Source organism: Gopherus flavomarginatus, chromosome 1 (genome assembly GCF_025201925.1).
Source record: "Gopherus flavomarginatus isolate rGopFla2 chromosome 1, rGopFla2.mat.asm, whole genome shotgun sequence".
NCBI classification, from domain to species: domain Eukaryota; kingdom Metazoa; phylum Chordata; order Testudines; family Testudinidae; genus Gopherus; species Gopherus flavomarginatus.
In genome coordinates, this window is record NC_066617.1 from 325,414,853 (window position 1) to 325,427,241 (window position 12,389).

The 12,389-nt window shown below is 41.0% G+C and overlaps 1 protein-coding gene across 1 annotated transcript in view; it reads left to right on the forward strand.

The window, feature by feature from the left end:
- The window catches only part of KATNAL1 (katanin catalytic subunit A1 like 1), a 58,706-nt gene that overhangs the window by 26,965 nt on the left and 19,352 nt on the right, over window positions 1-12,389 (forward strand). Inside the window, exons 3-4 of the mRNA XM_050937261.1 lie at window positions 1,060-1,220; window positions 4,541-4,709. Of these exons, the coding sequence (XP_050793218.1) occupies window positions 1,060-1,220; window positions 4,541-4,709 (330 nt within the window). The remainder of the gene's footprint in view (window positions 1-1,059; window positions 1,221-4,540; window positions 4,710-12,389) is intronic.

The window sequence follows — 12,389 nt, forward strand, 5'->3', positions numbered from 1 at the left end:
TCAAACATACAGTGCAAGTGTATAACTTCACAGTCAGACTTCCGTTATAAAAGTAAGAAGACGTGGGTGATATAATACCTTTTATTGGACTAGCTTCTGTTGGTGAAAGACATAGGTGCTGACTCCATTGGTGCTCTGGGGCTGGAGCACCCACAGGAAAAAAAAAATGGTGGGTGCTTAGTATCCACTGGCAGCCTCGCTATCAACGGCTCTCCCTCCCCCCAGTGCCTTCTTCCTACCGGTGGGTACCACCGATCAGCGCCTCCTCCTCCCTCCCAGTGCCTACTGCCTGCTTTGCATCCGCTGTTTTGCGGCATCAGGAGGCGCTGGGGGTGAGGGGAGGAGCAAAGGCGCAGTGTGCTTGGGGGAGAGGGCGGAACTGGATGGGGAAGGGGTGAGAAGAGGCAGGGTGGGAACAAGCAGGGCGGGGGTGGGGCATCGGGAGAAGGGGTAGAGTAAGAGCAGAGCCGGGGGAAGCACCTTCCAGCAGATTAGAAACTGGGTGCCTATGGTGAAAGAGGCAAGCTTTTGACCCCCCACAGGGTTGCTCTCCATGTCAACTTGTCTGATTCACCAACAGAAGTTGGTCCAATAAAAGTTATTGCCTCACTCGCCTTGATTCTGTCATATCCTGGGGCCAACATGGCTACAATAACCCTGAAAACAAATTATAAAAGTAAGTCATGTTCCCAGTTTCTTCTGTTGCTTTAGTTGTCGTCTTAACCTAGGCTACCTTTATTTCCCTCTCTCATGTCTGTGTTTCTGAAAACAATTCCTGATGCTTTGAATGGATTGTGACCATTCACCTGTACTAGTGAACATCTCTGTCAAGTTTTGAACAATATCAGGGCATGGATCTTGCAGCCCGTGCTCTCAAGGTTCCATTGAATATAATAGGAGTAGTCACATGTCTGAGAGCTGATGGATTGGGCTGTTAGTTCTTTGTAAATTTTAATTTATTCTATTGTAGTAAACATTTTCTAAACATTTTATTCTGTTGTAAATTGAGATTGTATATATAAAACACTTTTTTTCTGAAATCACTTGTTTATTTTGAAGGTCCGGCAAGAATTACTGGAGGAATATGATCAAGTAAAGAGTATTGTCAACACGTTAGAGAGTTTTAAAATAGACAAACCTCCAGATATTCCTGTATCCTATCAAGATGAGCCGTTTAGGGATCCTGCTGTTTGGCCACCTCCAGTTCCCGCTGAGCACAGGTAACTGGAAAGCACTCTGGGATAGTTCAAACTTTAACTCCACCCTTGAACATTAATCTCTCTTACCAGTGGCCAAATTGATTTTTCAAGAGTCTGTTGCTACCTAAAAAGAATTCCGCAGTTCAAATGTGGGGGTGATTTTTGAGGAATTGGATGTTTTTGTACAGTGGAAGAGGAAGTGTGTTTGGGTATTATGGTGTGGTAAGGCCTATGTATGGAGTTTGGGCAGGATATTAACGTTTCCATAACTGATTTTCTTGACTTTTGATGATTGTCTTGCTAAGAAATTCACTTGAACAACTTTAACTCTAACAAAATTCTTTGTTTATTATAAATGCCTTGGAATAATAAAAAATTACAGATAGAAAAGACCTATTAAATCAGCTGATCATGTAGGATGGATTATTTGTGAACAGTGACTGTTTTTGAGGTCAGTAGTGGTTCAGGTATGGCCTAAGGTACATAATATATTGCCTGAAGCCAATTGCTTTAGTACTGAAGGAAATCTGCAGACAAGGTGATGCTTTACAGAGTTAGGGCCAGATTCAAAGCCCACTGTAGTCCATGGAAATACCTCCATTGAATTCAGTGGACTTTGTAACAGGCCCCTAATGTAGGTCTCTAGTCTAACTTTTTACTGTATAAACATGTTACACGTTGTAGTTAAGGGATTCTCTGAAAATAGTTGAGTTGCCCATTTTGTTGTTTGAAAGAGTGGTCAGTTGTCTGATTTTTTTTTTTTTTTTAACTATTTTCATGAAGTCCTAAAGACTTTCTTATGAAGTCATAGGAGGCTTTTTTTTTTTTTTGCCAGTTGGAATTGAAGGATACAGTAGAAAACAGTAAAGCATCTATATTAGTTTTAGATTTCTAAAATACCTTTCATCTGGAGGATCCTGCTCAGCAGAACTGGAATACAGGCACCTGTGGGATGGACGACAGCAATCCGTGGGAGGTGGAAGGGGGTGGCCTGCTCTTGGAATTTTTATTATCTTGCAAGATATTACTGAATGATGTAGAGCTGAGTTAGCAAAATTGGGAATTTGGTAGTAATTAGAAGCAGTTACTAACCAAAAGCTATTTTGTAGCCTATATTAAATGTATTTGGTTTTCTTAGTGCATTGCCTGGTGGACAGGGGCCTAATTCTTCATGGCTTTGCACCATGTGTAGTCATTTACCCCCTGTCCAAAGTTGGTGTAAAACATTACCATAGCTTGCTGCTTCAGTTTCCCCATCTCTACCCCATTACACTGTTGTGAGTGTCAGGCTACTCAATGACTCCAGAGCATGAGTACCAACCTCAGGACAGACTATTAAGAACCAGGGCACTAGTGAATTTATACTTAGATTTCACCAAGCAGTTATCAAGTGTAAACTCCTCAGGCACTATAACAGCCAAACAAGGAGTCACAGACAGTCCCCTTGGGTACTCCATTCTATCTGGTCCCCAGGTGAACATACCTTTGTGATAGATGGTCCCTTACACCAAGAATCACAACAATGTTCAGGTTACTCCCAGTCCCAAAGGACCAGTCACTTACCCAAGGTCAGTTGCACCTTAGATCTCATGCCAGAGACAATGCTTGTAACCAATCCTATACTAAATTATATACAGATTTATTAAAATATGAAAGGAAATAAGAGTTACATACAAGGTTAAAGCAAGTAAACAGATACACACAGATGAGTTACAATCTTAAATTTCAAAAAGTAATAGAAGCTTCTATAATAAACAAGCTCTATATGTTTTATAGGACTAATCCAGGCTAAGCAGCTGTGGGGACCTCCTACTTATGCCTAGGAAACCTGGCCCTCTAGAGTCGAAGCAGCATAGATTTCCAGTTCCTTCTTACTACGAGTTTTTATCTCCCTCATCTCTTGTTCTCTGAGCTGCAAACTCAGCTGATGGGAGGAATCCACTTGCATGACCCATCTTCATGTGGGGAAGAAAAACAAACAAATTTATTTTGTCCTCTTTAATGTCCCACAATAGTCCGTTTGGTATCAATGGATCTTCTGTGTTGGACAGGATGTAACATCTTCTGTGGGAGACCAGCATTTTACACTAGCTGATGTCTCTCTCTCCTGTCTGGTGATTTACAGAGGCTTACAATACAACTACTCAAATATTACCTTACAATATGGGATACAGATGTTATAAATGAGGTTAATGCATGCAGCAGCTCACAAGCATTCAATAAAATCTAAACACATCCTTATAATTCTAATATCTATTTTAACAATACTAACAGCTAGACTGGCTCTAGCTATATATCTGTCAATGTTCAGTTGAGACATGTGGACCTTAGTACGAGCTGGCATCTGGTCGGCCAGTGTCACAGTGAGCTTTAAAGTTTTCAGGCAATTTTGGATGAAGAGCAGTATAAAGTGCAAAGTGGCTTTATTTATTTGTTGTTTATAGATTAAACTGTTTCTTGGCTTGAGTGTAGGATCATAGATGGGAGAGGTGACTCATCCCAGCAGGTCAATACCCTTGTAAAATAAATTAAAGTCTCATGCGGCTGCAGATGAGTAAAGAAAATTATTTTAAACGGTAACAGTAGCAGCAATTCTTCTGTTTCTTTACGCATAATAAAAAATTATTTGAAGTAAATACTTAATAAGCACATCCAGGTTGTGAAAATGTGTGTGTGAGACTTTTAAAAACTAATCTTTCAGGAAAGTAGTTGCATGTTTTGAAACAATGGCAGCAACCATGAATAAAGGGATTTATTAGAGGTAACATTAGTTTAAATTGATTACATCTTGGCCATTTAGTTCGTTCTATATTTCAAGTCTAAACTGACTTCTCAAGCAAAATGAATATGACCTCTCAGTTTAATCTTAAAACCAAATTCTGACCCCTCATACTACTGCTCAGCTTCCATTTAGGTCAGTGGGAGGTATACAAAGGTGTACGAGTATGCAGTTTGGATCTATCTAGTCCTAATTTTCTGAACAATTTGTAAGTGTTGACACTTTCGCATGGGGGAATTAAGATTGAGAATGGGTCATTTTTTCCTCATTGTCTTGCTCTCTTAGATATTGAGCCTGTCAAAGTTCTTAGCTGGCCTATTTCCCAGAATTTCTTCTATGACTGTTCTTGTAGGATCTGTGCTTTTGAATATAGTGTAATTTAGTGCCATGATTTATAGCTACGGGAAACTGAAATTCAGATCCGGAAACTGAAATACAATTTGTTTTTTACACATGTATTTTGGTTGGTTATTGTAAGATTGGTCACGAGTGCTGAGCTGTTGGTATTGATCCTTTTTTTTTTTTTTTTAAACTGTGATTGATATATTTTTGTTGTTGCCAGGGCTCCACCTCATATTAAACGTCCTAACCGAGAAGTTAAACCGTTGAGGAAAGAATCACCAGGATTGCAGCCGCGAGGGCCTGTGGGCAGAGCACACCCAATATCAAAAAGTGAAAAGCCTGCCAGTAGCCGAGAGAGGGAATCTAGAGCTAAAGGGAGAGAGGAAAAGGTAAAAACTGGGGGCGGCCGGTGGGAGGGAGGAGTTGGAGGGCTGTGTGTGCAGGGAGGAAGCATTTTTTTACATAGATAAGCAAAAACTTAAGTTTTCATGTGCAAGGGCAACATGGAGGGTCCACATCAGATTGTGGACAAAGCACGTATTACAGAGTGAGTCAGTTGTAATGTCACCAAGCTGGGTACTGCTTTAAACTCTCAGCACTGTTTTTAATCAGGAAGGTTTTTTTATAACAGCATAGTTTACTGTAGCTTTGTTTTTCTGCATGTTTCAGCAAGGTTATGGGCCTGATTCTAATTTCTTGTATAATAGTGTAAATCAGGAGTGAATTCTATTCAGTGTAAGAGATCAGAATTTGGCCCTATTATAAAGTTTTCCAAGTAAAGAATATAGAAGTGAGATCAGTGAGCGTCTTTAGATACTATGCAATTTTATTACGATTCGGCAGGATTTAAATTAAGATGAGTAAAACAATTGAGATTATTCTGTGTATTCTGCAGTGGTATACAACTATTTACAAAAGTATTTTTAAGTATGTTTTTAATTAGCAGATGGAGATGTACCAAAAGCATACAGATTAAAAAGACAACCACGCTTTTTTAAGAATCTTATCATTAGGAGATTATTATTATAAATAACAAGACATTTAAAGGAAAATGTTTCATTGAAAAGCATTGGGCGGACGACTTGGTGTTCTGAATTAAAATGGGCTGGGAATTGACATTTGTTGTAAAAAGAGAAACAATACTAAAATGAGAGAGAAGACAGTAGGAACTGGTTCACCAACATGTAACTGTAGAAGACGTTTCAAAAGGAATTCTTTTTGAGAAAGTAAGATGCATGTGTGAAAAATGGGTGTTTATAACTGAAACTGCCTTACAACCTTAACTGTGGAGTCACTATCAGGTATCCATAGAAGCCATTGTATAAATCAGTGATATGCAGACCTCAGTGGTTCAGGAGTCAAATTAACCCAAAGAGCCACAGTAGTGTGAAAACACTGTTTTATTTACTACTATTCACATTTAAGCAGTATGACAGTGGAAATACTTAGTTTTTATATACATATATATTATTCTCAGAGCAAATAAGTGAATAACTTAATTGGCTAACATAGTAAAAGCATCCTGATTGGTTAATAACTTACAGGGATTAATAATTAAATCACACAGTGTTTTAATATTATGTGCTGGAAAGAGCTGCAGGAGACACGTTAAAGAGCCTCTTATGACTCATGTATTGCAGTCTGAGTATCACTGGTATAAACAGTACAAGACTGGAGCATAATGAGATTCATTTACTTTTGTGAGATAGGGAATCTTACCTATTTGGAGCTCATGGTATTTATGATACAAGTTGTGATTGGTGAGTTAGAAAATATTTTGGTAAGTTTTCACAGCTACACTAAATACTCAAGAATGAGAAAGGACTTAAAGGAAAGAATCCAGCACTGTCAAGGGATAGACAAAAGTGACCTTTGTATCAGTCATTTTTGATTCTACAGAAGAGAAGCAACACTAGTATTAAGCAACACTAGTCCTCCTTGTCACTGGCTGTTCGGACATAGTCTTCTAGCAGTACCAGTGAATAAACTTTAAATAAACTTAGAAATGTAAAGTTGAATCATTTTAGAAATTTCTCACTACATACTTAGAACAGCAAGATTTACAATAAAAAAGCTTTTCAAGAACTGTGAAAATTGTTTACAGTTCTGCTGGTTAAATGAGGAACTGAAATCATGTTATGTGACCAGTTTAATACACTAGGCATGTGTGCATTCACGTTTTGCCTCTAAGGGGGGCAAAACCATGCACTCTGAAGTATCAGAGGGGTAGCCGTGTTAATCTGGATCTGATGAAGTGAGTAATCACCCACGAAAGTTTATGCTCCAATACATCTGTTAGTCTTTAAGGTGCCACAGGACTCTTTGATGCACTCTGAAGTTTCCTGTAAGGAGCATTATAAGGCTTTATTATGGATGAGGCTGTGCTGGTACTGCTTCTAGGATAGAAGTTATCTCTGGGCGGAATACTACTAATAATCTACAACAGGGAAACCAGATGGAGACGTTTCATAAATAGAAATATATTTCATATAGTACTTAACTTTTTGCAATTGATTTTATCTGAATATTTTTAAAAAAACTTCTCATAGTTTACATTAATATCTAATATAAGCAAGAACTTAGATTTCTCCTACCAGTTTTATCCTTATCCGCTAACAAGCATTGATGTCATGTAGTGTTTGGAATGGAGCTGAAATTAGCATACTTCTTTTTGTCAGCACATCAGTTGACATGAGATCAGGTGCTCCTTATGTTCCATTTATTTTTAAATGTACGAGAGTAGGGCATGTGATTAAAATTCTGTTGGCTGTTGAATAGACACTTGTTGCTATAAATCATGCTGCTCTACAGCATGCAGGGAGATTTCTAAAATGACGGAATGTTGTATTTTAGAGGGAGTTTGTTTGGTTGCCTGGCCAGGTCTTGTTAAAAATTGTAAAGATAAGATTCTCATCCAGTAAGATACTAGTTGCAATGTGACTGGTTGTAGCTTGCGATGGGTATGCTAATACTGTTATCTATATATAAAGGCTTCTTTTTATGGATTTGTAGCTAAAACAACCATCTCATCTTACGGGTTTGTAACCATGCCCTTCCCAAGTCTTGTAACAACCTCTTCAATCTGATTGTAAGCAGGGTCATGGACTTTGTCCTTTATTTGCCTGTATAGTAATATGCATGTTAATGGTGCTACATAATTAATAATTCTACCCTGAGATCCCACTCCGGTGGTGCTTATGCACTAGCACCCCTTTAAAATGCTGTTTCCCAAGTGGTTTTTGTCTTTCTTTCTCTACTGCCCAGAATGCCTCCAGGCTGATTGTCATGGTGCTCCCCCCCCCGCCCCCTCCCCGGCTGGAATAATTGTCAGGAATTTCAACCTTTCAACCCAGAGGCTTATTTTAAATAGGCAATGTGTGTATGTTACTAATGCCTTGGCTACACTGGTCCTTTACAGTGCTGCAACTTTCTCGCTCAGGGGTGTGAAAAAACACACCCCTGAGCGCAGCGAGTTACAGCGCTGCAAAGTGCCAGTGTAAACGCTGCCGCAGCGCTGGGAGCTAATCCCCACGGGAGGTGGAGTACCTGCAGCGCTGAGATAGCTCTCTGCCAGTGCTGCCGCTGCGACCACACTCGCACTTCAAAGCACTGCCATGGGAGTGCTACTGCGGCAGCGCTGTACGGCTGTAAGTGTAGCCATACCCTAAGGTTGTGCAATGCCCCATGTATGCTCTAGGAGGATGTTTGGGAGTACTCTGAAAATTAGATTAGTGTCTTCTAATAGGGAAGCCACCAGAGTTATGCAGAGTGGTTCTACCAACCTAATGCTACAAAAGGAGATGCTGTTATGCCTGGAAAAGTATTCAGAACCACTCACGAATGTGTAACTCAACCCTTATTTGGGCAACTAATCCTTAAATCTATGAGTAATTCCATTTACATTAATAATGGAGCTACTTGCAAGACTAGTGATTAATCACCCAAGTAAGGGCTTCAGAATTGGGCTTATTTATAACTATTATTGATCATTTTGTTGCATGTGAAAACTAAATATTTTAAATCTTCTTTTATTTCAGGTGTAGATAAGTAATAAAATGTCCTGTTCTACAGCTTGAGTGTCAATTTGGCAGAGCTTCTATTTTTGAGGGTTTATTCATTTCATTTTTCGGAGTTTCTTTTTTAGCAATTTCTGAGTTTTATGTAGTGTCCAAAGAATCAGGATTTTTCAGGGCTCTCTTTATATATTCTGTAATGAGTAATGTATGTAATGTACATTAAGCATCACAATATGTTATATAATGCATAATCTCTCTGTAATGTTCCCTAGTGAACTTTAATGTAGTACTGTTTCAAACAGCACTGTAGTTAAGTGCATAAGGGAACTTTTAGTGTGCACCGGCAGGTTTAAACAGACCAATTAATGTGCAACACATTCGTGTGCTTTAGAAATTACACCCCTGTTGTCCTCATCATTGCTCCATGTAGACGAGCCCTTAAGTAACCATTTCCAGTGTCTTTCCATTGTTTATTGGATAAACACTGATTTCATTTTTATTTTGTTACACCCTCTACCACTGTCCGTTTCATGAAGGGTTTACTCCAGGGATCAGCAACCTTTCAGAAGTGGCGTGCCGAGTCTTCATTTATTCGCTTTAATTTAAGGTTTCATGTGCCAATAATACATTGTAAACCTTTTTAGAAGGTCTTTTTCTATAAGTCTATAATATATAACTAAACTATTGTTGTATGTAAAGTAAATAAGGTTTCAGAATGTTTAAGAAGCTTCATTTAAAATTAAATTAAAATGCAGAGCCCCTCGGACTGGTGGCCAGGACCTGGGCAGTGTGAATGCCACTGAAAATCAGCTCGCATGCCGCCTTTGGCACCCGTGCCATAGGTTGCCTACCCCTGGTTTACTCAATACCTTCCCGCCCGTATTCAAGCCCAAGTCCCCGAGGGACCTTAATCTCATTATCTCTGCTCCCACAGAGCCGCTGGCAATGTGTTCCCTCTCCCACCTCTCCATGAAGGTGATATTCTTGATAGCTATTACCTCAGTTTGACGTGTCAGTGAACTGGCGGCCATGATCACAGACCTCCCTTACACTGTATTCCACAAGGACAAAGTGCCCTTACGGCTACACCCTAAATTCCTCCCAAAAGTAGCATTGAGGTTCCACCTAAATTAGTGCATCTACCTACCTGTTTTCTGCCCCAAACCAGATGCCTCCCATGCGGACAGGGTCTTGCACTCCCTTGATGTCTGCTGGGCATTGACATTTTACCTCCACAGGACTTGCTCCTTTTGCACACCACCGAAACTATTTGTGGCCATTGCTCACTGATCCAAGGGCCAAACCCTCTTCTCCTAGTGAATCTCCAATTCGGTCTCTGGGTGCATCTGCGAATGCTACACACAGTCCAACATTCCCTCACCTGATGGAGTTATAGCGCACTCTACACAAGCGTAAGCATCCACATTGGCTTGCCTCGTGGACATCTCATGGCATGAGATCTGTAGTACAGCTGCCTGGCACTCCATCCACATGTTCACGGCCCACTAAGCCATCGCACACACGACGGGTATGGAGGCTGCTGTAGGCCAAGCTGTACTGCAGACTGCACTTCCTCGCTGCTCGCTAATCACATGTGGCATACATATAGGGACTTTCACTTGAAGAAGAAGAGAAAGTTACTTCCCTGTAACTGGAGGTTCTTTGAAATACATAGTCCCTATTTATATTCCAATACTCACCCTCAAATCCTCTGCTGCAGACGAGACTGCACAACAGTAAGAGGGACCTTGGTGAGGCATCGACCCACCCAACCTTTTATATCCTTGGCTGCGAGCATGAGGGGATGCACTACACTTGTGCAAGTCAACAGACACTGCTAAGAAACACTTTCAGTCTCAGGTTCACGGCGCACCTGCACACCAATGAAATATATGGAATATAAATAGGGACCACAGCCTCGAAGAACCTCCAGTTACAGGAAGTAACCTCCTTTTTCACCAGGACTAAGATTGTCAAAATGTCTGCAAAGTGGCATTTAGTTCGAAACTAACTCAATGGCTGCAGGAAATTCAGATAAGTTATGTCAGAACAGAGTGTTTATAACATGACACTGTTTAAAAAATACTCTCTGCTGTGGAGGCAAATTGTCAGATGTGATTGTTTAGTATATAAAAATGATTTATCATATAAATGAATGAATACAATTGAGAAAGCTTGTTATGCTCAAAGAGTGCCAACTTGTGAAAGCTGTGCGTGAGAGTACCATGAAGTGGCAATAAGAGCCTGTAGCATTCTTATATTTTATTTTTATTTAGCATAAGATTGATTTACTTATGCAGTTATTTTCAGACAGTACTTGTAGTATCCGTACAAATCCTTTGGTTCAGGCTTTTCCTTTTATGCTGCCACCCTGTGGTTGTTTGTAGTAATTACACGGTTATGTAATAGTCTTAGTGCAAGTGGATAAATCCAGTTGTTGGCATACTCCCAGCACGCAGCAGCTAGGTGGATGGTTCTCTGGCGTTGTCCATTTTTTGTTTTCACTACGTACATCTCACATTATCTTCTGCAGTATTTTGTTTATTTGTGTACCATCTGTTTGCATAGCAATAACCTACACTCTGGTTTGCCCAAATGTTGGAGCACACGTCAGCTATATTGTTCAGCCCTGCTGCTTTCTGTCACCTTGCAGTGCACTAATAGCCTATTGAAACATTCCCTGGCTTATTGCTATTAAAGCTTGGCTTAATTTTGTTTCAATTTAAAAATCCTGTTAAAATCAACAAATCCTTCCACTGTAAAAATAAAACAAAAAACCCTAGCTCATTGTAGGGGGATAAGAGAGAATTCAATATCAGAGAGAGTCTGCAAACACCTTTTTGTTACCGTGAATTTCGTTCTTATTGTTGCCTTTATAGATAGGTAGATAACTCTGTCTTTTAAAATCTTTTCAATCCTATGGGTCCCTTCGCATTGTTCCTTTTCTTCATGACTGTGTCATTTTGACAGAAGTTTCTGGTCCCAGTGCAGCTTTCAACTTGCTTGCTATTATGGATTCAGCTTTGTAATAAAAGTGAGAGTTGAAAGAAGCTAGAAGAGCACAGACTGTTCCCTGAAGAGCATGTGGGTTAATGGGCAAAGGGAAGGGCCATTATTAACTGCCCCTTTCTCCTCTGCTAGCTCATTTGTCTCTCTGGCTCCCTCTTCCTATGCTGCCTCTGGCCATTTTCCCATAGGATGCTTTTCTTAGGCAGTTGGGATATGCAGAGGCTGTGTTAGGAGCTCCAAACCAGCTACCAATTTAGCTTAGTTCAGTTAAAAGCAATGCAGCTGCTCCTCAGGCTCCACTTAATCCTGCTGTGGGGCAGGGAGGGGAAGTAGTTTCCTGCTGAAGTGTCAGAGGAGGAGAACTGGAAGTGTTGCTTCAGACAGAAGATGTTGCGTCACCCATAAGATCAGCAGAGCTGTGGAATTACTAACTTTGGAGTTTATGATCAGTTTGGGGCTGAGGTGGTTTTTTCCAATTGTGGAACAGTTCTGAACACACCGGATGCTCCTTCAATAAAAACAATAATGAGGCTGAAATGTAGGGTTGACAACTTTCTAGTTTCTGAAAACTGGATGCCCCGTTCCACTTCTTCTCCCAGGCTCTTCTACCCCTGTTGCTTGTTGCTTTCCCCCTCCGCCCCAGAGTGAGTTGCCCAAGAGACTTGCAAACCCCAGCTCCAACAGGCCACCTGGGAATTCAGGTAGCAGAACACTGCGGCCGTGTGGGAACAGCCAGGCAGCCTTGCTGGCGAGCTAGGATGCAGCAGTCCTGCAAGGCAGCCTCCCGCCTCCTTCTGCACGGCTCGCCTTGCAGCCCCCTTCTCTGCTCACTTGAGCTCCTACCACCCGGAGTTGCCTTAGCGTGGCCAGGGGAAGAGCTGGTTGGTGGGGCAGCTTACTTTCCTTCTCTCATGTGGAGCATTCTATGTCCACTGGGACCCCTTACCCAGTTTGCTATGGGCCCCCACACTCTGTCCGCCGCCGCAGCCCTGCAAACCGTGCTCCTCAAAGGGGCGATAGGCTGCCACTCCTCCCCGCACCCCC